This window comes from Calonectris borealis, chromosome 1 (genome assembly GCF_964195595.1).
Source record: "Calonectris borealis chromosome 1, bCalBor7.hap1.2, whole genome shotgun sequence".
NCBI classification, from domain to species: Eukaryota; Metazoa; Chordata; class Aves; order Procellariiformes; family Procellariidae; genus Calonectris; species Calonectris borealis.
In genome coordinates, this window is record NC_134312.1 from 64,985,604 (window position 1) to 65,011,956 (window position 26,353).

A 26,353-nucleotide genomic window follows, 5' to 3' on the forward strand; every position below is an offset into this window, starting at 1 on the left:
GGTGTTTCCCTATATGGGATATCTTCTGGACATTGAGCTGTTCTTGCAGTTCCTTTCTAAACAAAGGAACATTTGCAGTTCCTTTTCAAAACTCTGTGTAAAGTGACCACAGGAGCTGATTTCCCAGGAATAGTTTCCCTAATGATGAATATTAGCGGAATACTCCTCCCACTTCCAGTCCTGCTGTTTCTGAAACCAGTGATCTCATTCTGTTTTAGCTGTAGGGTTGCACTGGGAGTTGATGCTCAGTTATTTGCTGCGAGCACTGAGTCCTTTTAATGTGTGTCAAAGCCTGATTGCTGCTGTAATATGGATATGCCTTCACAACATCCGTGTGGGGAGAAAAATTCTGAAGGGTGAGAGAGAACTGTTTTATTTGAACACAGTGCTTCTGTGGATAATTTTCACATGTCTTAAAACAAAATAAAACAAAAAAACTCACGTAATCTTTTATAGGACATTTAATAGTATCCAACGTTAAGGCTGTAAATCCAAGCTATCACCTCAGTCTGTGCCTCACTCCCATATATACAAAGGGTGATGCTATAAAAATAACATTTTTCTACTCCTAAGCAAAATAATTAAAAACATCACAGACTGTATCCCCGGTGACAGCTATGCTTGTGTAAAGTCTTAGGCTGAAGAGAGGTTAAAGCAGAACCTGTAACCCCAAGATATCTCCTGGCTGGTTTTACATGACAAGATGATTCTGATTGAAAACTGTCGAATTCCCCAGAAGAAAGAGGGTATTGATCCTGGTTCGTTTAGGTATGGGAGGAACAATGTGTCCTTGTTTCTATCTTAATAACTTTGATAGTGATACAAATAATCCAATAAATGGACTGTGTGCCGCTCAAAGGGGGGATGCAGGTACGACTGGTGATCCTTTGTTAGAAGAAAAACTACTTCTGCTGTGTGTCTCAATGACTATGTATCACTGATGCTCATCTTTGCCCATTTATTTTATATTCCCTTTCTGGCACTTTAAAAAGGACCCCAATGTTTGGTAGACAAACAGTATCCCCTTTGTCGAGGCTGTTTCGAGGGCTTTGGTTTCATTATTTGTGGTGGGAGTGTGTGTGTGCATGCTGGGAGGGGGAAATGCCATCTGGAAAATCTGTAAGAGAAACTGTCGATGAATGTGGGCTCTCACCTCACGGAGGAGAAGGGGGGTAGCGGCAGTGGCGCTGGAGTTCAGCATTTCAGGCATGATAAACGCAGCTTGTGTCTGCCAGGGGTTGTTACGTGAGTCCAGAGCTGGGCACCGGGGACGGTGTGAGCAGAGGGGGAAGACAAGGAAGCAATTATTTCTCCAGAAGGGTCCAACTTGCCTTTGGGAGGGTATATAGGGCTCAGACTACAGAGCTGGGGATGCTGAACTTCCAAGCGAGCAGCATGTCCAGCAGCACGCCCAGAATCTGTGCATCAGCAGAGGCCCTTTCGCGTTCGCAGTGGGGTGTTTCTGCCAACAAAGAGCGAGCGGCTGTTTCCCCCACAAACAAGTTGTGAGCCTCCTCCAGGAGGTGTTTTCCCCTTGCAGTTAGCTGGTTCCCAGTTTGCAGCTGTGTTTTCTGTGGTGTAGAGCTAGTGGGCACCCTTGGATCCTGCTGCTAGCTGTATAGGGCTGGTGACCTCAGAGGTAGGATCTGGGCAAGAACCGAACACTTGTCCGAAGTACAGCTTTGCAAGCATGGACCCTTGGTGCAGAGTCTGAGCCAGCATGCTGTTGCACATGGCACAGCTGTGCAGAAGCCATGTGGGCTGTGCATCCACGCCCCGTGGTTCATGATGGCAGTACAAGATCTGTCATGGACCAAAAAATCCATGACACAGCTGAAGAGGGGGATTGGAGAACAGTTTGACTCATTAGGGATCATTTTGCGTTACCCTGTCCAGAGATGTCCGTGCAAAGCACTTTTACTAGTAGTCTGTTGTAGTCTCCTTAAGTTTCCAGTTTTGCCTTTCATAGAATCATAGAATAGTTTGGGTTGGAAGGGACTTTTGAAGGTCATCTAGGCCAACCCCCCTGCCATGGGCAGGGACATCTTCAACTAGATCAGGTTGCTCAGAGTCCTGTCCAACCTGACCTTGAATGTTTCCAGGGATGGGGCATCTACCACCTCTCTGGGCAACCTGTTCCAGTGTTTCACCACCCTCATTGTAAAAAATTTCTTCCTTATATGTAGCCTAAATCTACCCTCCTTTAGTTTAAAACCATTCCCCCTTGTCCTGTTGCAGCAGGCCCTGCTAAAAAGTTTGTCCCCATCTTTCTTATAAGCCCCGCTTTCAGAACTGAAAGGCTGCAATAAGGTCTCCCCGGAGCCTTCTCTTCTCCAGGCTGAATAACCCCAACTCCCTCAGCCTTTCTTCATAGGAGAGGTGTTCCACCACCCTGATCATTTTCATGGCCCTCCTTTGGACCCGCTCCAATAGGTCCATGTCTTTCCTGTGCTGAGGACTCTAGAGCTGGACGCAGTACTCCAGGTAGGGTCCCACCAGAGCAGAGTAGAGGGGTAGAATCACCTCCCTCGACCTGCTGGCCACGCTTCTTTTGGTGCAGCCCAGGATACTGTTGGTCTTCTGGGCTGCAAGCGCACATTGTCGGCTCACGTCCAGCTTTTCATGCACCAGTACCCCCAAGTCCTTCTCGGCGGGGCTGCTCTCAATCCCTTCATCCCCCAGCCTGTAGTGATACCAGGAGTTGCCCTGACCCAGGTGCAGGACCCTGCACTTGGCCTTGTTGAACCTCATGAGGTTCACAAGGGCCCACTTCTCAAGCTTTCTCTAGCTGTTTTATCTGTTGCTTGAACAGTAACCTTTGAGGAGGCAAGGACTGCATCTTCATTCTGCTTATACATATAAGGATATCCCTTGATGCTTCTACAGGTCGTATTTGCAGACTTGTTTCAAATGACATGCAGCGCATGCATCTGTTTTCTGTGTGGTTGCAATCTGTTGTTGTGGTAATGGTGGTATGGGTGTTTTTTTTTTTTCCCCTTCAAGATTAGGTTCAACGGTATACCCCTCATGTGGGTTTGTTTACCTAGTGGTGCCGTCTTCCTTTTTACTGCAGGGGTAGAAAAGGTGAAAATCACATTGTTCTTCTGAATACTTGCATTCTCTTTACTTGGGGGGAGTAAGGAGAGATACAGAGTGCATCTCTGATTTCATTTATTTAAAAATACATAGCAACTCAGTGATGCAACTTGGTTATCCATGCAAAAAGTGTCTCTGTTAAACTCTTTAATGAATAGTGCTCAAATGAATGTGGGGAACAAGGGAGATCTTTTTAGTTACTTCGTAAGCTCTGTTTCTGTGTACATCTATCACAGAGGGTGATATTTAGTCAGTATTGGAGAAGATTTACTTTTTCTCAGGAAAGGAGGTGGTATGTTGGACAAGATTGAAGAATTAGTTGGATAGAATAATGTTGAATAGAAATAATTAAAAAAAGGAAAGCAAAACTCGCTGGGAACTCTGATATTAAAAAAACTGTACCTTTGAAGTAAGCATTTTTTACCTTATTTTCCACTTTTCCTACCCTGCTTTCCCATAATATTATATGGAACAAGGAAAGAAGCAAAATGTTCTTCAGGGAAATAGGAGTATCCTAGAAAGCTGCACATGGTGTTGTTAAAAGACTATGTTTAATTTTTTTTATGTTATATATAAATGCAGATATATTAAAAATGTTTTTAACAAACACAGAAGTAGTATATATTAATTCTGCCATGTACAAGCACAGCCCTTCTTGGTTGTGTGTTTTTTATGTATGCCTAAATCACACATACTGATTACTGCTACAGCTGTGATGCTTAGAGGAGCACTGAAATCCATCTCTATTGAAAACTATCATCAGAATGTATGTGGTGTGCAGCATAGAGGGAAGTTGACTTGGGTGTGTTGTGCACCCAAAGCCAAGCACTTGTGCATAACTCAGTCTTCATAATGGACTTTAAAGATCTTCACCTTTCATTGTGCAAAATGTGGCATAACCTTTTTGCTTTTGGGTGTAGGGATCTGGAGAAAGGAAAGTGAAAAGGGAAAGTCCACTTGTGGTATGTTGGGTAGATCCTACTAGCATTGTCTGTCTTAACTGCAGATGATGGAACCTGGGGGAGGTTTAGAGCCTCTGAAATAAAGACAGAGGACGGAAAGAGTTTGTTTGCTACTTGGACACCTTGCTGTAGATATGCACGACATGCAGTGCTTACACTTAGAGTATGAGGGAATTATGTCCCATTCTGAGCTTCCTCTCCTGCATTACTGCGTACACAGCCTCTTACAACACATTGCATGTCGTATTTGGGACCAGGTTGGACTCGTGATTAGTGCAGTTGGGAAAGAAGAGGACTTGTTTAGAGTTTTTCCTATCAGCGAGAACTTTGCTCAGTACACACTGATTGAACTTACTTTGGTGCTTTGGAAGGCTCCTACGTTTGTTTCTTTTTTTTTTTTTTTTTTAAAGAAGGTGGATGGAAGATGCATTGTAAACAAGAGTCTGCACGAAAAGTAGGACAAGCTTGATGACAAAAGCAGCACACAAAAACTTGCCGAAGAAATGTAATTTTAGTCTTGGACACAGAAGAGAAGATCTTAGATGCATGTGTCACAAACCCTGGGTTACTGTGATGAATGGGTTTTTTGGACGCTTGATTTGAAACTCTGACGTTTAACTTGCAGAAGTGGCAGCACCTGAAAACTCAATGCATATTTTGTTTTGATAAAGTATAACAACAGTGCTAAATCATCTGAAAAATCCAATTCCAGTTGTCTCCAGTTGGCCGTTTTAAATTACTAGATACTTTTTGGCCTTAATCTCTCCATGACTCACTTGAATTTTCAGGACCGCTATGGAAGTTAATTCAGGTTGGTGAAACATTTTGATGTGCCCTAGGAGGGAATTAAACAGCTCTGTGGGAACAGAATTTAAATTGATTTGGTAAAGGAGAGATGAGGCTGTGCATGAGACAATAAGAATAACAAAACATGGTATAGCTCTTCACTTAGGGGAGCACCACACAGTCTGCATGTTGGGTAAGGCACAGGTTCTGCAGAAAAATTGTTTGATTACATTATTAAAACATTCCTATTTTTAGGTGTTTATAACATGCAAAAGTACACTGAATTGAACCTTCATAGGTATTGCTTAATACCCAGGTGCTTTGCATCATTAATGTTCAGTTAACATAGTCCGTATGTGGAATTTAACAGTGCTAGTGCAGAACACATAGAGCATCAGCTGGGATTTTGCTAAGTGTGTAGACTCCTTAAGTGACATATTTCATGTCCCAAAACACCTAGCATTCATGGACTTATGAAAGGGTAGGTGAAGGAGAGTGCTTCTCTGGTCATTGCACGATAGAGCTCTGAAGTTCCCAGGAAGTTTCAGTTGGGGTAAAACAGCTGGTATCATTTGTTCAACAGTCAGGATTTTGAAGCTTGAGAAGAGATTTCTAACAGCCAGAGTGACCATTTTTAGGATATGGATTTTCCTAGCCATTTGAATAGCTAAATGCTTGTTCAGGTTTCTTCTATTTATATCTGAACGGTTTGCAGTGTATTTTGTCTCAGCAATGCAGTGTTGCCCTATTCATACCTGTCTGTCTCAATAGTTCGTGTGTACCTCCTGGATCATGTCAAATATAAATACAAATACTCACCTTCAATTTCTTGACACCAGTCATCTACTCTTTCCACAGCATGACTTGCATGGTTTGGAGAAAACACCTCTCTTCTGCTCCGGTGGGTGCCTTGAGCCAGCCTCCATTGCCCTTTCATTTCAATATTTCACGTGCACCTTTTTGCTTGTTCTCATTATTCCATAAGACCTCTCGTGGTTCTTCATACCCCTCCATAAGAAATACCGTTGTCTTGGAGGGTGCGCCTTGCCTCTCAGTACGACCAGTATTCTGTAGCCTGCTCAATTTTCCCCCTATTTGCCTAAATTTGTATGGTTTTGTGCAGCATTCTCATTGGGGCAAGGGCTGCCACTTTGTTCGGCTAGTACAGTGCTGGGCAGAGTAGACTGAGGTGCTTAGGGGCTATTATAAGAATAAACTAAGAATGATTTTTAAATAACGTCAACCTGCTGTGCTCAGGAAGAGGAGAAAGGAGAGTGGGAAATGTCCTTGCAACTCTCCTGGAGCAGAGGAGAGATCATTTAGAAACTAGAAGAAGTGTCAAAAGGAAGTAGCTCGTTGCACAACACTGATCATGGTAGCGAATGTGTAACAGGGGCTTGGAAAAAGTGGGGAGAGGGGAGTATCAAGGTGGGATTCAACCAGTGTGTTGCTCCATCCCTTCTTTTCACAGGGTTGTTCATCTGGAATGACAGCTGTCACCATGTATTGTAAGAGGCAGTGTCAAAAAAGTGTTAGATGCAGTTCTTCAAAGTTGCCTCAATGTTAAACGCAGCGTGTTGCTGTCGCTGAAAACCATCCGTAACTCTACGAACTGGTGAGACTGGCTTTAAAGCCTAGAATAACTCCGAGGAGTTTGTGCGAATCTAAGTAGCGATGGCAGGGATGTCAGCTTAATCAGCAGTCACGTTCCAGAGGAGTAAAATGACCAGCTGAAGGCCAGTGTATCTTGCTGTCTTACAGCAGCTGAATCCTCGTGATGAGTCTGGGGATTAGAGGTAATAAACATCACAAAGTGCAGCCTTAGAGGACATGCCCTGTTTCACTGGGCACCCATGGCTAGATTTCTCTTCTACCTGCATGATGATACAAATCTCAGAAAGTTCAGGGCTAATTACTTGGTTCACTGGTAGCTCTCATTTGTATGTAGCCTTCCCTCCCAAAGGGAATCTAAAGTAGATTACCGATGATAGCGCTGCTACCTTGTAGCTCGACCCAGAGGTGCGAGAAACAGCAAGTGGAAGGCTCTGCACAACACAATGTGATAGAGGTTTTGGCAGAAGTTATCCAAACAAGCATTTGAAAGTTGTATTTGCCAAGGGATTCTGGATTTCCAGGCAAAGATGCCACTTTAAAGCTCTTATCCGAATGATCCACACACAGCAAGCTAGAGGGAGTCCACGGATCCACTGAACATTCCGTTGCAGTCAGCAGGGAGGGACCTGTGCTCTCGTGTTTGTGGGTAGAGAGGCTCAGGGAGGGCTGAAAGAGAGAAATGTCCTCTCTCCTGAGTTAATATTTAGACAATGCTACCTCTTTTTTCATAAATACGTCTATTTTTATATTTCTGCATTTCCCAGAAAGTTTTGGGAGTAAGCCCTCCAGAAACTTAAATACGGTGTTTAGCCCTTGCTGTACAGTTACTTCTCTTGGCAGAGCTGGGCTCACTGTTCTTGAGCTTCTGATTACAGGATATGTATTTTTCATTTTTAATTCCTTGGTGTGTCTTCACTCAAATTACCTCCTTCCTTGCCAGCGGTGGAGGTTAGGTCCCACCACAAAGTAATTACTAGCACTGGAGATGCACATACTTCTCCCTTCTTCCAGTCACCCAGCTTGTGCCCAGTGCCTGTGTGCCGTATGCGTGTGTGGTCTTAATAGCAAGGGCAGACAGCAGCACAGGGGCCGTAAGCCTGCTCTTATTTTTATTACCTGTTTGCAGCTGAACTCTGTTGACATCTCACCAGCTTGATACGTTCGGATGTGTAAGGGTCCTGTGTCAGCCTTGCAGACTGCTGGTGGCACAGCCACAGCACCATGGCTGCCTCCCACGGTGCTGATGCAGCAGGCAGTTAATTCTCTGTTGCTGTTTACTAGCCACACTGTGTATGTGCTTGCTCTCTGCTTTAATTCTGTATATGCAGTAAATACTCTGTGTGAAGGCAGGAGAAAGCTTTGAAAGAAAGATTAACACTCTCTTCTTTTATGTGTATTTGGCCTCAGATTCTAGCTGCTTGATTTATGGATGTGCTTCTCACAACTACTGACGAGTTGTGGCAGAGGACTACGCTGTACACTGTTGGGATGCAGTACAGCTGGTGTAGGGTACTCTCCTGCAAGAGAAAAAAACTAGCAATAGGGATGGGAATTTTTTTAAGGCAGAATTGCAACTGCCAAAAATGCATTTGATTTTTTTTTTTTTAAGTGGAGTTGTTAGTAGCTTTGCGGAATTGTTCTAAAGCTTGAGTCCTTCCAAGTTCTTGATCCTCTATCATACTTTAGACCTGGGAGAGTAAGTCCCTTTTCAGCAAGCCAAACAGTGGCTGCCTCATGAATGGAAATGGGGAGCTACCAAGTTACAATGCCAACCTTTTTGCAGTTCTTGACAGTGCAAGGCAAACCTTTCAGCTTTGTCCAGTGAAAAGTTGCATGGCTTTCTTCTGTTTAGTGAGCTTGCAGTAAGTGGGACTAGGGAACAATTCTGCCAACACGTGATGCACATTTCATTGCTGCTAGTCAAAATATGCATGTTGTGCTGTGACTTCCAGAGGCTCTGGGGAGGAAATTAGCATGATCACCACAGCACTAGTGCTCTTGTGAAATCATCAAAGCCTTTATCCTCTTTTATGCTTACTAAATGAATCCTTGGGGGGAAAATTTTGAAGTTGAGTGTGAAAAATCCTTTGTTCTTTAAAGTATAATATCACCGCTCCGGCTATTTGATGATTGCAAGCAGTAGAAGGAGCAGAAGTCTGGCTAAACGCTATCTCTACAAGGAGGAATAAAACTGAGTCAGCAGGCATTAGCATGTGTAGGACATAGCTCCCTGGCTGCTTTACCCAATGGCTTGTTTAGTCTTGTTCTGCTTCGTGTTAGCAGCTTTTGGCAATGTACAGTGATTAGCGCTCTGTGTCTTTCCTCGCTGTTCCTCTCTGTATCCTGGGGCTAGGATTAGGTTACAGCCCTGAAATGGCATGGTTGTCTGCATTGACTGAGAGCTGAATAGTAAGGGCAGAGTTTTGTTGATAGACTGAAATGCCTTCTGTGTTTGTTTCCCTTCTCTGGAGGAGGGATGACATTATTTTCATTTGTAGTCTTTCTGTCTCTGACCTAAACATGTGGTGTCCAATTTCCTTCCCTGGCAGGTGACCTGGAAAATGAGGAATGGTGTCTGGGTACAGAGCTGACTCCAGCAGCAATAAAGACTGAGCCAGCGTTGTGTGAGACATCAGGCCTTGCTCCCTCAGTCAGTCTCACTGTCACGGCCACGTCGCTGGAGGGGGAACAACCTGAGCTACAGACGGATGCCCTGGTACATGCAGACTTTCTGTTCTCCTCTCTGCGCAATTATCTACAGATTCTCCTAAGACTCTGCATACCAGTGTAGCCTCCTTGGTGCCAAAGGTTGTCAATTCAGGGTGCACACTGCAGTCTGCTTTATTATTTTTTAATGGTTGCTCGTGTCCCACTGCTGCTGTAAGAGCTTGTGTTTCAAAACACTTATCTGCATCTTCAGGTCTTAATGGTTGGATGCACAATTTTCTCTTCTATGCTAGCCCCAAAGCCTGGGGTTCATGCGTTTTTAAAAATATTTAAACAGTTTCTAATGAACCAGTCCTACCTGAACTGACTAACCTATTTGCCCTATTGAGCCTGTGGCAAGCTAAGTGTCTTCCATAATAACTTGCTTTAGTGTTGCTGTGCCTTCCCCTAATCAGAACAAGACTCCTTGTTTGAAACGATGGGAGAGTTTCCCTGTTTGCCTGCTAAGTCACTTTTGCCAGATCTGTGAAGCTTTGACATTTCAACCTGCCTCACACGGAGCATTTGTGATGCCTTTCTGATCACAGCTGGAGCAGCCAGTGGGCATTCTCAAGGGCTTAGTTTGGCTGTGGTTAAGGAGAATGAGCTGCAGCAGCCGATGGCTCACCAGAGTCCCCTGTCAGTGGAGGAAGAAGCATGACTGTTCTCAGTCCCCAGGGTGCGATGTCAGTCCAGGCCGAGTGGAGTTAATATATGCTGAAAATAAATGTTTCCACTTGGATGTGGATCAGAAATACATGCAACAGAAATTATTTTATGAGAAACTGAGAAAATTAAACACAAGTTTCCCATAATCCTCTTCTAGTATGAACGTGCTGTCCTTGGTACATAGCCCTGCTGCAGCTAGGGATGCCATAATTTGCAAAGAGTATATTGGGACTAGCTAGTGGCTCACTACCATTGCACGGATTAGTTACACAGATTATTGAGAGAGACTTTGGCTGCAATGAGCATGCTGGTGTGCCAGACTGACTTCCTCAAACCTGGGACTGTAGCATTCAGGCAGACTCTGGGCAACAGCTTGGCAGCCTGGTGCCCCAGCCCTGTCAACAGGGCAAGCCAGATGTCTTCCAAACTTCATCAGCCGTGACTGTCTCTTTTCCTGCTTCTCCACACCGTGAAAAGAACTTGGGTTTGATAATCTGGTGCTCAACGACTGGCACCTTGCTCTTGCTCCTAGATGACAATGGTCTTGAACAGGCCCTCCCCCACTGCCAGGAGTATTTCTGTCTCTACTCAAACAGACTCTGCAGTCCGGCATATCCTAGTGGCAGCTCTGTTGCTAAGAGAAGTAATTTGAGTGGGTTGCATGCTAGCTTTCAGCCTGAAATGTCATCTCTGAGGCATAATCTTTTATTTAGCTAAATATAGTAGTAAGAAAAGCCACAGTGGGAGTAGTGAGGGCAGTATTCTCTGTAGCCTGGTTTAGCAAAGTGTGTGAAGCAGTTAAAACTTTGCCTATAGCAGAGCAGGAGGAGAGGGAAACCTCTCCATTTATGGAGAAGTCATCCTTGTATCCTTGTATTAAGATTTTTTAAGATGTGTGCTTTGGGTTTTCATGCTATTAATTTCTCTTTTCTAGATGAAACCACTGAGCCAGAAAGTTCTTCCAGAGATTAAATTGGAGCCCCATGAAGTGGATCAGTTCCTGAACCTCTCTTCTAAGGAAGGTCTGTTAATTACCAACCCAAAATGTAGGGGCAGATGACCAGAATGCACAATGAATGTACTTTACCCTGATTAAATATTTGGCTTCCTCATTTGTCACGTTAATCTTTAGGCTGAAGCTGTTGCCTTCTAGGGATTCAACTCAGGCTGCTGAAGAGCCAGTCTCTCTCTGACCCATTTATGTGTTTTTTCTTTTTTTTTTTTTCCTTGCCCATCACAAAGAAAATGATCCCTTTTGTGTCTGTAGTGTATTAACAATTGTACAGTTGCTGGAGGGAGCTTGAATCCTTAAAGTCCAGGATTATTTAGACTAGAATAGAAATCAATTTGAGGGGACTTAAGTAAGGCGCAGAAAACATGAAGAGTGTAAGTGGCAACTTTACCGTTTTAACGATAAAGTTACAAAAGCAAGGATGTGAGTTTATTGGAAATTAAAAGTTAGGTGCATCTGTTTGTAGCATATTAGTTTTAGCAGAGTTTTTAAGAACCACCAGGATCCCTTTGCTCTAATCTATAAATGAAGAAGGAGGAGCAATGATCCCTGCCCTGAAGGTTAACATGATTTTGTGGCAATAATCTGTCAACCCAAGGAAAGTTTGAGAGCGCCAAATATTTGGTCTGTTATTGAATATTCTGTTAGTGAATTCATTTGTGTAGGTAAGTAGAACTGCTCTAGGGAGAGAAGCAAGGGATGTAGCAGGTGGAAAAAGGGAGGCTATATCTCAACCCAGGGCATAGACTTGATTGCTCAATTTGTGGGATTAAGGGCCTTGCTGATTTTCAAGTGTGTATCTTTTTCTGGCAACTACTAGAGTTAAGATGCTAGACAAAAAGAGTGCATATATAATAGCTTGCTTTTGTTACTGTTTTTCTTCCTTCCTCCCCCACCACCCATTTGATCTTTTCGACTCAAAATTTGCGAAGTATAACAGAAGTGGAAGGTGGCAAGTTCAGCCCAGTATCTTCCTACTCCCAATTTTCTTTGCTGTAAATTTATCTCTGAGAAAAAATGACTTAGTTATGCCTGTTTTGGATATCTGCTAAATTGTTCATGTAATATGAGTAGGTGAGACATTGCCCTGTTTCTCTTGGTCCAGACCCATTTGGTCATAAGCAGCACTTTGCTTGCCAATTCTAGCCACACGTTCTTTTGGCTACAAGTGCAGTAGAAGTTAGCTTATGGCCCTGGATAGCACAGTGTGAAAGAGGTTCCTGTGGTGGTTGCCTGTGCTGCTCCTGCTCCATCAGTACATTAAAACCGTCACTGTCGCTAGGTTGTCACTTCCTCCCAGTTGTGCCAAACCAGGTCCTTAGGAGGCAGGTTATTTCTTTCCTCCCTGTTCATATATCACCTTGAACGTGATACCTTCTCTTGAAAAATACTGGCGATTTGTTTAATCCACAGCACAGTTAGGAAAGACTATTGGTTTTGGAGAGAAAGCACGCTGGTTCAGAGCCCTCTGTTAATGTGGTTTCCCAGGGATAGGGGACTTGTACTGGAGGGCTATACTTAAACTTCAGAGCATTTGGAGAAGAAGCTGAAGTGTAGGTAGAAATGACTGGAGCATATGCACAGAGACCTGTTTTGTCTGTTGAACCTAAAGATAACTGCTGCGTTTCATTCCTCCTTTGGAGACCTGCATGCTCTGAAAATCTTCCAAGTTGCCACTTTTGCTTGATCCATTTTTTAGCAGAGTTTTTAGTCTTGGAAACTGGGTGGTGCTGGTGGTGGCAGCTCTAGTGGAAATTTAAATTAGCACCTCAAAACCTTGTGTTATATGTCTCTCTTGCCATTTAGCGGTGGATCCCCTGCATTTGCCTCCAACCCCTCCCAGCAGCCATGGCAGTGACTCTGAAGGAGGGCAAAGCCCAGCTAGATCGCTCCCTCCTTCAAGCCCAATCCAACTACAAGCCACGGCTAAAGTGACATCGCGCACAGCTTCAGCGCTCTCCAATTCCCCACTCCTGACTGCACCACATGTAAGTTGGGCTGGCTTTTTCCAGCATCCGTCCATCTATCTTCGTTCGTTCCTTCCTTCATTCGTTCCTTCCTTCGTTCCTCCCTCCCTTCCTCCCTCCCTCCACCCCCCCCTTCTTTTTTTTAAATTTAAATTACTGTTTTTGCCATGGACTTGCTAACTTTCTGTTGTTCTTTAGACAAACCCATCTCTGGTCAAAACTGCAGATCCAGTAATTCTTGCTCACTGGTCTGTTCTGTTCCCACAGAGAACAGCGTATGCCTCTCCTCTAAGTTGGGACAGGGTTCAACAGTGTTACTAGGTTTCTCCCACCATGGATTGTGGTTTGCATAAGGGCCCAGCCCTGCTGGGTTAACCTGTCTCTGGTAGATCTGCATCTGTCCTCTTGTCTTATCGAAAGGAAGTGGTGATCTTTAGGGAGGGATTTTCAGTAGTGCTTCTCATTTGACTCTTTCCCTGTTTGAGCCAAGGGAGGTTTTACTGTTGGTCTCAGTGTGTGCAGAGCTGGGCCAAGAACAACTGTTCTGAGGGAATCCTGTCCCAAAGGTTCAGTCTCTGAATGGAACCTATCTAAAAGGTCTTCCCCTTCCATGCATTCCCAATTGCAAGAGGCTACTGTGTTAATAGGCAGAGTCCTCTCTGAAGTGGGAGAGCTGCTGCCTCTGTTCCCTAACACCCTTTTCTCTCGGGCTGTGCGCACTTACTGTTATATTATTTCATTTCTATGACACTTGCAGAAATTACAGGGGACTGGCCCACTCATCCTGACAGAGGAGGAGAAGAGGACGCTGATAGCAGAGGGGTACCCAATCCCTACCAAACTGCCCCTGACAAAAGCAGAGGAGAAAGTGCTGAAGAAAATCCGCAGGAAAATAAAGAACAAGGTAAATGTTAATTTACCCTAAATTACCCTTTGCTGGGTAATTCCTACTCATTTTTCATTTAAAAAAATGTTGCAACAATTCTGCAGTAATGGTCTGTGGTACTGTTGAATGCTGTAAGATGTCTGTTAACAAAGTGTTTTTCTTTGTTCGTAAACACATCCAATAAATTGTCTGTCAGTGTGACAGTGTGCCTCTGTCTAGGTATTTACCTGAACACGTGAACAATAGAGTATTTAGCAAGTAGGGTATCAAGTTGCTGTTGCTTGGCTCCATTTTAAAAACAGTACAATCCTACCCTTATGGTAGGCAAAGACCTCTGTGTTCTTTCCATGGTGGTGAAGGTGTTCTTTTCTACTGTTTCATGTTTTAAAATCTGACTGTATATTTCAGTGCCCTCGTCTTTTGACCACTGAATTCCATGACCTTTAAATGGATGGTTGATACCAAGGCTGTGAAATGCCCTACAAGTCTTTTCTTTCTTCCGACATGGGGAAGAGCTAGTGATAGGGAGGAAGGCATTTTTTTTTCAGACCTGGCCAGCTCACTTGTTCTGAAGGATATTAGCATACCTTTGAAGGTTAATGCATTCTGTTATTGGTTTTGCAGATAGAGCGGTAAATTTGCCTACACTGAATTGGAATTTGGTCTTGTAACAGATTTTTTCAAAAATTTTTGAAAGCGACCTTGTGCATTTTATATACCGCTTTCATATAAACAGAGTCATTTATATTGGAAGGCCTCTCTGGAAGTGCTTTGGTCCAACTCCTTTCTTTGAAAGCAACATCAGCTTAGATCAAGTTGCTCAAGGATTTGTCCAGTCATGTTTTACTGTCTCAGAGGGTGAAGAGTCCCCAGCATCTGGGGGCAACCTGTTCCCATATTAGGCCACTCTTGTGGTAAAAACAAATAAATAGAATTCTTAACGTCTAATTGGAATTTCCCTTGTTGCAACTTGTATTTGATGCCTCTTGCCACTTTGCTGTACACCTCTGAGAAGACTCTGACATCATCTTTGCTACACAAGATAGTTGAAGACAGCAATAGGATTCCCTCCTTAGCCTTCTCTTCTTAAATCTGAACAAACCCAGCTTTCTCGGCCTTTTCTGATACATCATGTGCTCCAGCATGCTTATTATAGCAGTGCCCCTCCTCTGGACTTCTGTACATGCAAAGTATTTATTTCAGAGCCACAAACTGTACACTGTACTCAACTGTGGTCTTGCAGGCTCTGAATAGAGGGGAAGAACCACTTCCTTCGACCTAGCTAGCTACAATCTTGTTAATATAGACCCTGATCTGGTTGGCCACCTTTGCTACAGGGGCACATTGCTGACTTACGTTTGCGTTGTTCATCAGGACCCCCAAGTCTTTTTCTGCAAAGCTGCTTTCTAACGTATGCACGGGCTTTTCCTCTCCCAGATGCAGGGCATTGTCCTGGGATCATCTTTTAGTATTTGTCCTAGGATATTCTCTCCAGATGAATCTGATTTACTTTTTGAGGTTAGTTCTGTAAGAGCAGGGAATGATCTTTTTCCTACTACTGAGAGGAGCAGTCTTGCTTCAGGATGTGGAAACAGACCAAGTCAGTGCTTTGCTTGCCAGGAATAGAAATGAGAACAGCACTGAGGCTTGAATCTAATGACGTCGGGGCTTTTTACCAGTTTATTAATTCATCTCTGATGCTTTTTTTTCTATGCGATATTTGATGTTTTTCTTCCTTTTTCCTTAGATCTCTGCCCAGGAAAGCAGAAGAAAAAAGAAAGAATACATGGACAGTCTGGAAAAAAAGTAAGACAGCCTCCTTCCTGTTTCAAGCAGGGCAATAGCACTAGTTACTGGACTGGGACGGGATCCAGCTGTTGATGCTGGGACTGTTTCGTGCACAGAGTGCCAGCTGCCATCTCGTGGTTATGACGGAGAAAAGGCCCTTCTGGCTTCTGCTTGTACATGTGCTGAGGTGCTGCGTTCATAACTGTCTCTACCTGCAACACGTTGCTAACATGCCAACAAAGACTTTAAACCTTAAATAAGGCAAGACCCATCTGCTGTTGGCCTCCCCCTCATGCAACTCTGTTGGCCTAGTGAGTAGGCAGCGTCCAGGGAAAGGTGGATTCAGAGTGAATATATTCTGTCTTCTAGTGCAGATGGAGACAGAAATAGGAAGTGGGTGAGTCAAGACTGCCTGGGAAAATAAGCAGGACTCAGGAAAACAGCATGTGACCCATCAACTTCCCTTAGCGAGAAGGAGCCAAACCCCCAGTTAGTGATTTATATCCCAAATTAATCTTTCTTCCAAGAGAGAAGTATTCTAGTATTTCTCTTATGCGCTTCACCAGATGGATCTGTTAAACCCCTGGTACCATCTTTGGTGATACCATTGATGTAATTTCCTTTTTTTCCTCTTATCTCTTTATAACTGAGTCTCGCTTTCTTAGAGTTACTCTTGTGAAATTCCACCCTATGCATACAGATATCAAAGCTATTTCCCTTTACCTTTTTCCTTTTTGAAGCTATTCCAGATGGTCATGTTTGTCTTTTTAGGAGTCCCATATTTTTACTTGGACCTGTTATGTGGCATTTTATGATAATTTCCTTTAGTTTAGGGGTTTCCAGGGGCAGTGTGGAGATGAGCACTCTCTTGAGAATTAACCTCTGGCTTATTAACCTCCATAAACTTGAAATTTGAGGATCTGATTTCGGAAGCATGGCATTCACCAAATTGCTTGGTGCCTTATCCTAGCAATGAAATGCAAAGGAACACCTTTGCACAAAACACTTGCTAACAACATAAGTATAGCATGTTCTGTGACTTTTAAAGTATCTGTCCCGTGGCCTGATGCACAGAGAAAGTCTGAGCAGGGTCTTTGCTGTTGCTATTTCAAGGGGCAAAAAATAATTACAGCCCATCCTGAGTGAGCTGCACCTACTGGGATGTAGTTGAGCACTGTAAGCAGGTGCTCCACAGCTACTAGTATCTTTTGCGATGTCTTTTACACTATGAAGTATGATTAAAGATTATGACTAAAGTTCGTTGGTGTAACTTTTCATTAAATGTAGGCAAGATCATAGAGGTCTCTGTGAAAGCAAGTTTGGTTTGTTTTACAATCTCTTTAATAAATGACTGGTTTTTTACATTCCTCTTTCTTTCCTTGTGCTGTCTCCAGAGTTGAGACCTGTTCAAATGAAAATAGTGAGCTGCGTAAAAAAGTTGAAGTCCTGGAGAATACTAACAGGTAAGGTATGAAGGGAATAAAACAAAACTGTAGCATGATATTACAGTGAAAAGTGAAAATCTGGAAGTTAAGAGATCAATTGAAATGTGAACAATAGCTGTATCTGATGTGGTTAATATTAAAGAAAGATGAGGAAGGCCAGTTATCGTGACTGCAGTGTGATGTAAAGCATGGAGGCTTTGATGTTAGGTCTTAAACTGTCTCCCTAGCCTGTGGTGTGCTTGAGAGACCTTTTAGCACTCTTCTTTGAGTTCTTCCACTGCCCAGGGAAATATAATTAGTGATACATAACAAACAAAAAACTACAGCCGAACTGTCCAAATTGTCTTTATTTAGTGAAAAACTGTTTTGACAGGAGACCTTGATCTGGAACATGACACTTCCAGAAATTACAGTGCTGAAGCTCAAGAGTCATTAGTTCCTTCTGGACTACCAGATGTCATTGCAATTATTGTGCACCCTTCTAACCATCTCACACCCCAGAATTTCCTTCATATGAAGGGGGAAAATCAGCTTCTTGTTTCTTCATTTCTGAAGAAATGAGTGACTTATTGATGGCTTTCTCAAAGGACACATGGCAGAAAATGTTGAATAGCTGAGCTTTTAATCAGATGTTAGCTGAGAGTGGAGTGTCAGTCATGACTTATGCTCCATGTGTTCTCTAATGATGGCAAATTCCAACGAGTAGGTGCTAGATAAGCTCACTGTTAACACCTTCTAGTTAGAGGCATTTGTAGTGATGGTTGAATATTACCATTGAACATGATGGTAGCACTGAAATGTGGGAGGAGGCTGGGTTTTGAAGATAAGACCCACGATCATGGAAAACCGCCCTAGAGCTTGTCTGGCAGCCAATGTATTGCTAATTGAGTGGCATGTGTTGTTTCTAATCTCCGGATCCAATCTCTAATTTCATGGAGCCAGACCCTGTAGCACTGTAATTTGCTGGAGAGCGTCTCCCACACACTGCTCATGCATAAAGACATCTGCTGCTTGTTTGAAGAGAGCCAAGCCATTTCTAAGCCTCTTGTATCTTCCTCCAGGGTTTTACATAAAAGAACCAGGAATTGTTCTGTAGATGTAGAGTAGGGTTTTCTCTCCCAGGATCTGTCCCAGGAGGTGCTGAAGCCAGCTGCTCTAAGGAAAGGTGCAGCTGTGGATGAACCACTCAGGGACAACACGTTGTCAAGCCTAGAGTTGTTCTCCCCAGTTCAGCTAAACTTGGCCAGCTGTTTTCATCTCTGAGTTGTTGCGGATGCAGTCATGACAACAGCTTTGTTGGTATTGTCTGTCCTTTTAGACAGGACCTTTAGGATCTTCTCTATTATTTGATGATCTTAGTTCTCTCATGCTAAATGCTCTAAAAATATTTAACTAAGTGATATTATCTCCAAATCCTTCATACTTCGGGCATGTGGGATTAGTTGCATTGTTTTCTTCCATCTGCAATAGCATTGATACTGATTTGTAATCTCCTGCAGAGAGGCAGATGTTCCTGACCCTCTGCACATGAATTCTTGTAATTCATGGCAATGCTGTTTTGGCCATTTAGATACAAACTGTATCTAAAATCTGTTAAGGCTTCAAACTGAAGTACTGAGAAATTTGTAAAAGTGCCTGCTTTCATCAAGCCTGAGTTATGTAACATACCACATTATGGATTTTTTCACCTTAACCCCAAAGAACCACTTTTCTTATTTAGTGTATAATTGTGCAATTGTCTTATTCAGAGAATGGTTCCAGGCCCTTGTTCAATGTACATTATCCGCTTCCTACGGTGAATTCAAAATGTCTGGTTTCCTCATTGGTATTTATTTGCACAGAGCCTTGATGTGGCATTCAGAAACTGTTCAGAAGTTTCAGAACTTGTCTTCACAGCATCCTATAGCTGGTACTTCCGTCTCCTATGTACAGTCAGGAACCAAAGTTCAAAGCAGTGATGGTCAAAATTATGCAGCGTAAGTTTATTCTTGGATGCCCAAATTTATATGTTTAGGATTTTATTTCTCAAAGTACCTAGCACACATGTATCTTATTTAATATGCCCAAACAGAGCCCCAGTTGACTTTAGTTGCAACTTTGAGTGTTAAGTGCAGTAAAAAATGAAGATGTTGTTGAAGGTATTATCTAAAAGTAGACCTACAAACATTAGAGCTGTTCTTTTGTGAAAAATTGTGAGAGTGGAAGAAAGATAACAGGAAAATAAAGCTGTGATTACATGTAAAAATGTTCATGCATTCAAGTGTAGGTGAAGGCACAGTTGTTTTTTTATCTTGTTGGAAAATTGGGCTAAAGCCGCTTACCTAAAAGTTCATGCACATGTATGTGCTGTCAGTCAGTATCATGTTTTTATAGTCTGACTGGAGTTGAAAGGAACTGAAGGGCAATTTCCAAAACATACAACTATTGAACAACAGTTTCCTTTCTGTATGTGCAATCAGTTTTTCAGAGCATGTTATTCTATATATAGAACATATTTGCACAGATACATACCTAAGACTTCAGGGAAACCCTGCTTGCATTTCAAAATCTGGCTCCAAACCATGGAAATACTAGAATTTCTTCTGGTAAAAATGTTCCTACATTATTCTCAGTAACATGAAAAAATTTAGAAGAATCTTCCGGAGAGCCTGCCTTAGCCTGAAACTCTGGATCTGAAAGGATGTAATGTAAAAGGTGCAAGTGTGGTCAAAAAATTTGCATCCAGAAGCATCTCCCTTGACATGAATGCATCTTTAAAGGCAAGGCAGGAGACTGGGGATCAAGATGCAGGGGAGTTTTCAATTCTCATTACTCTGAGTGGGTGACTGCAGCATTTTTGGCATCTTTAGTATTAGAACACTAGCATATGTTTCCTCTCCTAATTTATGTGACTCAGTCCCTTAAAAGAAACCCATCCAAGTTCCTTTCTAGGCAGTTTTCTCAAAACTAAGGAAGCACTTTATTCCATGCATATCTGTTATGTCTTGTAGCCACAAGTAAGCCAGGCTCTCATTGGTTTGAGTAGCATCTGAACAATGTGGGGCACTGCTGTCTTAGAAAGCAAAGGGTATGAGAAGAAGCTGGCACCAAGCGTTGAACTGACTTGTCCCACTCACCAAGAAGGCTTGATCCACTTAAGTTTTGGCACTGGGACTGAAGGCAGAAGCTGCCAATGATCTAGGCGGTTGAATACGGTCTCTGATACCAGCATTGTCTAGCTGGGAGCATGGCTATTTGGGCTTAAAGACAGTATTGAAACATCTGGTACTGTGTATGACATATGAGAAATACTTTTGCTTTTCAGTTCTGTCGAGTCTGTATTTATAAATATATTGATGAACACTTTTGCTGGAGAAATGATAGACATAGGATCCAATTAGCATATGGTTGAGTATTGTACGTGGACAAAGCATGCAAGTAGCTGCTAGAGTTGCTCCCACGGAGTAATGACTAGCAAGTTGTGTAGATCTCCACTCTGACAGACACCTTAAAGGCAATGGCTTTATAAATACAGTTGGGATGTTCTTCCATTTCTCATGCTCCTGCTCAAGTCACTGTTAAAACTCTCAGTCATCTAAAGATCAAGTTGCTTATCCGTCTGACCCAGCAATGGTTTATCAGCACCAAAGCTACCCAGACTTCACTGATTTGCTTGGCTTCCTTTATTTGAGGCTGGTAAAGTCATTTTACCAAGTCATTTTCAAGGAGTGAAGGATCCGGACTTAAGTTGCAGTGAGATATCTTGCACTTCGTTTCAGACCACCCTTGTAATAGTTGACAAAGTGTGGCAGCCCTGGAGTGACTCCTTGTTTTCAAAGCAGCAGGACAGTGTTTTTTATGCTGAAACATAAAAAACATTTTCTTTGATGAAAAATTGCTGGATTTTTTCTTTGTAATTCAAATGAGGAAAAATTGTGGATTTTTTAATGCTTTGAGGTATTCTGGTCTTTCAGTGAAAACCTTACTTTGGGATTAGCTCTCTTTCCTACAAATAGGACAGGCAGAGAAGGAATACGTGTGTCGAGTTGGAAGACAGAATAATTTTTCTCCTTATCAAAATTAGGTTTTGTTCCTCACAAAGTAGATAAATTCTCTGAAATATCTTCATGAAAATAAACAGTGTTTGGTGTCCCCTAGAAGCTGTCTTTTTTTGTTTAAGTCAATGTTGGATTTTAAACATAAACACTGCATTGAGGAAGCCTCCCAGGTGGCTAGGTGACAAATTTTCTCTCCTTAATCAAAGTGTCAAAGAAAGCAGAGGGGAAGCCTTGACTTGTTCCTTACTTTGGTAGTGAAAGGGGCTCTTCTGGAGGTGAACACGTGTATGTGCACACGAAAACAAGACATCACAGGCAGAGTGAATTTGCTGGCAGTGTGTGGAAAGGAGAGCAGAAGTCTTCAGTCACTTTACAGCTTTCCTATGAGGTGCTTCCATTGGCAGAGAAAAGCGTGAAAGCACGTTCACACCTCCTACGGAGGTGACCCTCTAATTGAATATCACTGGGAAATGTGTCAGACACAGTGAAATAATCCCTGTGGGTGCAAGCCCCCTTATGCACAGTGCCTTGGGATTGCATTTTCTCCTGTTTGGACTTAGTCATAGGCCGTGTATGTCACTAAAAGCATTTATGGCCTTCCTGCTGCTATTTAGAGGGAGGACCTTCATTTAACCTAAGTTCCTGTTCTACAGAGCAGAGAGCTGCTCCTTTTCTCCCTCTTAGTCCAGATCATCCCTGCAGCCGTCCAGTAACAATGAAGGCAGCTTTTGCATGGGAAAGGAGATCTTTTGACCTTGGAATCCGGGTTTTCACCATTCCAGATTCAGAGAATAAAAGCACCAGGTTTGGCAGTGGCAGGGTAAACTGGTATCATCTCTGAACAAACAAACTTGTTTCTTGCTCTTCCTTTGACTCTTGCTCTTAGTTTGAAAATGCACCTGTAGCCTGTCAGCTCCCAGCACTGAGTCCTTGTCTGCTGAGAAGACGACAGTAGCTCTGCTCAAACAGAAATATGACTTGGGGGAGAAAGACATTTTACATGAAGGTTGTTGGTAAATAAGGTGGGTGATGAATATTCCTCTGTGTATAGGAGACCTCAGAATACCTGCCTAATTATACTTTCCAAAAAGAGAGTGTTTTGGAATCAGCTCTCTGGGCCCACTCTGCCCAGCAGGTTTTTTAAATTGAACACAAAAAGGCAGAGATGAGCAAAACGAGAAGAATTGCCTCTTCTCTGTTGATTTCCTCACCAGCCATTAGCTGTTTTCTCACTGACGCCTCCACAAAAAGTGGCAAGAGCCTGCTGCTGCTGCCAGCCCCCAAGCTGGGGAGGAGGAGAGCTCCTTCCTCCTCGCTCCGCAGAGCTGTTCTGTGTCGACCCCAGTGACTCAGGCTGAAACGGGGAGGGGCGGGGAATTTAGCCTTCTATAATAGCACAGAAATTGCAGGGTTAAAAAGGCATTGCTGTATAGCGTGGCTGGTGGCATATGGTGGGAATACTGTATGCAGCATGTTCTGTGCCGGGAAATGATATATACCATGTACGCAAGTCTTTGTGAACCCTATGCCATGCAGTGGATGGGAGGAGGAATTGGGGACAGATGCAGAAGGGAGCAGGGAATTAGGATGGTCTCATTTACGTCAGGGACAGTGTTTTCATCTCTGAATTTGCCAGTGGTGTCTCTAGTAGTGAATAAAGGACTGAATTAGACGGATCTTTTTTTAAATATTGAATTGCAGAATAAACCATGCTCTCAAGAGCATGCAAGATACATCCTTCCTTAATAAGTTGAGAAGGATCTGCTGGCCCAGATAAACCTGTGCTGTGAGCATGCCTTGTGCTCATTTCGGAATGCATTCCTGAAGTCCTTGAATTCATTAAACCCTAATTAGGAATGAGCATTGATGATTAAAAAAATCTATAATAATAGGCAGACAAGTGTATATTGAGCTGTGAAGGCACCTCTGGGTCTGTCCTACAATTAGCTTTTAGCCAGTTTGATCTTAAAATAATCCTCCTATTTTCTCTGACATCCTAACCTTGCCTCTTGCTTTAGTATTTGACGTCACAGCCTCCAGAGCTGTTGCCTGGAGTTTTGTGGGGGTTACCCTCCACAATAGGTTGTGAGACTTACAGGAGAAATTACAAGAAAATTGGAAACAAACAGCAAAGTTAATATCCTGATGCAAAATTGTACTATATTTGACTGTGTCGAGGGCGAGTATTTGGATTACTCCTTGTCTGTTAAAAAGCTTTAATGAAAACAAAATGAAAACTGCTGTGAAAACCCTATATCAATCATTCTTTGAGATAATTTCCCGTGTAAATTACTAGTATCCTAACTGTAGTGATTGATGATGGTACAGAAGAAAAACAGGCAGAAAGACAGAACACCTTCCAGGTCTGGGACTGTTGACTCCAACAAGAACAGAATTGCCAACGTGGTTGGGACCTCTGAAAGACACAGTGAGAGTAGCCACTTCAAGCATCTGTGATTTTTGTCAACTCCTGGAGGATTTAGCAAAGAGCAATAAAGTGCTTTATTTAATAAATGAATTTATGAGAAATGAAGTCTGTGCCTATGTCTAGCTTTAAGACCTTCTCTTTGAAAATGGTCCAGCATGTGGTCCAGACCACTGTACCTCAGGTTTTCAGAAAAAGGAGGTATCGGTATACCTCTGCCACCGATTAGAGCAGTTATAAACTTGCTTCTGCACCTTTTCACATAATGGTGAAACTCCTGCTGAATTAATGACACAGAATGAGGTTGTATATGCATCTAGTCACTTGCACATAGAGCAGTTTCAGTTGTTTGTATGCTTACCAGAATCGTTTCGTGTAGAAACACTGAAAAAACAGTTTTTATTTATAAGAGCCTTCTGAAAGTTCTGAGTAAGTAATTGTTCAGGGACATCAGTTGAGGGAAAGCCAAAAGATCTTTTTGAAAGGTCCAGTGCTAATACATGTAAAAATCTTGTAAAACTAAAAACGTTCCTTGCTATTAACTTCAAGGGGAGGACTTTAATGATCTGAACCTTGTCATAAATGCTGTAGTATTGCCAGGTGTGGAATTTGAAGCAAAAAGCTGTTTAACCAGCCAGTAGATCAGCGCATTTGATGCTTGTCTGTTGTCTTTGCTTTCTAGAACACTTCTGCAGCAGTTGCAGAGACTCCAAGCCATGGTTGCTGGGAAAGTGTCCCGTTCGTGTAAGGCAGCTAGCACACAGACAGGGACCTGTCTTATGGTGAGTGTCCCTAAAGCTGGGAAGTGTAAGGGGAATGAGAATCTCTTTCCACTGCTCAAAGGCACATCCCTTGTTCTAAGAAGCCCCTCACTTGCAAATTCTCAGCTTGGGAAACTTCTCTTCAAAATTTGACAATTAATTTTGAGGTAGGTGAGACTCCTGGCTGGTGAAGATTAATGATTGTGGGAAGGCATTAAGTTCTGGAGGAGGCTCAGCCTGTGCTTTTGATTGGATGCTGCAGTGATGAAAAAAGGAGCACTGCTCCTCTGAGTGACCTGTGTTATTATTTCCTACAACATTGTATGTGAGAAATGGTGTCTAGAATTGTAAAATGAAAACGAGGGTGACCTTTGATGCCCGGTTCTTTTGATACCAGTAAAAATAAACTTGCTCATCCAAATAAAAATATGACTAAGGCTGTAAATCTACCTCAGGCCTATTTCAGTAATAGGGTAAGAAAAGGATTAGAATGAAACTTTTCCCTTTTCTCTCCCTACACTCAGCCAGCAAATTCCCTTTATACTAGTGCTATAAATTGATGGAAATGATTTTCAAGGCCTAAGTTGTTCTCCTAGTCTGCCAGCCTCTTGGTCACTTCAAAGCAAGACTGGGGCCAGCAGCAGAAATAACCTTGGGAATTCCAAACAGCGTCTGTAGAACACGTGTCTGCTTTTTAACTTTGGGAGTAAATAAGGCTACAGGCCAAAATGGTGGCAGACATTGAAAACAAACTCCAGCATTGAAATCTGCCCTTTAAAACACTGAATTGTTATTGTATATGTGCCTTTCCTGAGAAACACTGTATGTAGTGATAAAAATAGCCTCAGATGATTTGTTTTGAGAAAGTATCAGATCTGCTTTATGTTGATTCTTAGTTTTGATGTGCACACGTGGGCCAAGAGCTAGTGCACTTACCTTTTCTGCATCCTCCCTTTGTCAGATGGTGGTGCTGTGCTTTGCAGTAGTTTTTGGCAGCTTCTCTCAGAGCTATGGGCCATATCCTTCTGCTACAAAGATGGTGCTGCCCAGGCAGCATTCCTCGCCAGAGTCCTACACAGACTCCATTGGTAAGTGACAATTGTCCCAGTCTTGCTCCCTGCTTGGTTCGGCACTTGTTTTCCACCCCCATCCCTAACCCCCTCCTCAAACACCTCTTGCTTTTCCACTCCTTAGCGGGCCATTCCTTGATATACCTGTGTCTTTCAAAGGATAGCTTGGCAAGCTGTTCTGATGGCGGAAGACTTCATAGACATGGGCAAAGCCTTTCCCCACTAGCCTGCTTGGTACTTCTGTTTAAAGCAGTTTTGTTTCTGTTTGTGGAACTAAAGGTAGTAGTCTGTAGCAGGATTTCTACTCGGTAGCAAATGTTCATGCTGTTAAAACGTGCAAGATTGGTGTGTCCTTTGCCAGTGTCAATAAAGAGTCCAAGGACTGTGTGGGAAACCGTTAGTATTATATACCCGTAATGAACCAGTTGCTTTTAACATATATTATCAAAGTGATTGTTTCATTTTGTTCTTGTTTTGTGAATAATTCAGAGCTTTTTTATCCCTACCTGGACCGTTGTTGTGGTATCTTTCCTCAGTTATCAAATTACCAGTTAATCAGTGTGAAAAGAAAAGACCTTTGCAGCTTTAGTTCTGCTCTGATGGTTTCCATTTCCTGAAATGACCAGGGCTGTTCGCTGAGCTGCCTGTTTCTCATCTCTTTGCGCCTTCTGTCTTTGTATGCAGTGAGGTCAAGGAGTCTGCTAATTTAATGAAGAGCCTCACCAACTGGAGGAGTCGTCAGGCCCGGTGTCCTTTGCAGATCGCAGTGACAGGCAAGCAGACACCTCCAAGTACACAGCGCTGTCCCTGGAAGCCGTGCCAGGGACACAGCAGGATGATATCATGCAGTTCACAATAGCCAACGAGACGAGGCTAGAGAAATCAGTGCTGCTGGGCCTGCAGCAGCACAGGTGAGTGCAGGGTGGGCTGCTGGTCGTACGGGTGTTCGGCGTCACTGTCGTTTGTGCCTGGAGGCCAGCAGTAAGACTAGGGGCTCAGCTATGCTGGGCACTGTGAAACATGAAGTAAGTGTTTGGTCTCTATCTGGAGAGCTTATAGGCAAAGTTATTGTTACTCTGGAGAAGTGGTTGCAACAATATTGTAGTAATGCAGCTACCAAACTCAGTGC

At 43.0% G+C, this 26,353-nt stretch overlaps 1 protein-coding gene across 1 annotated transcript in view; it reads left to right on the forward strand.

Annotated features, from left to right (window-relative positions):
* Positions 1-26,135, forward strand: part of CREB3L2 (cAMP responsive element binding protein 3 like 2) — a 76,366-nt gene extending 50,231 nt beyond the window's left edge. The window contains exons 3-11 of the mRNA XM_075158211.1: positions 9,008-9,174; positions 10,768-10,855; positions 12,652-12,833; positions 13,570-13,716; positions 15,446-15,504; positions 16,881-16,949; positions 24,076-24,175; positions 25,116-25,242; positions 25,909-26,135. Coding sequence (XP_075014312.1) covers positions 9,008-9,174; positions 10,768-10,855; positions 12,652-12,833; positions 13,570-13,716; positions 15,446-15,504; positions 16,881-16,949; positions 24,076-24,175; positions 25,116-25,242; positions 25,909-25,934 — 965 coding nt within the window. The 3' untranslated portion in view covers positions 25,935-26,135. The remainder of the gene's footprint in view (positions 1-9,007; positions 9,175-10,767; positions 10,856-12,651; positions 12,834-13,569; positions 13,717-15,445; positions 15,505-16,880; positions 16,950-24,075; positions 24,176-25,115; positions 25,243-25,908) is intronic.
* The last annotated feature ends 218 nt before the right edge of the window (positions 26,136-26,353 follow it).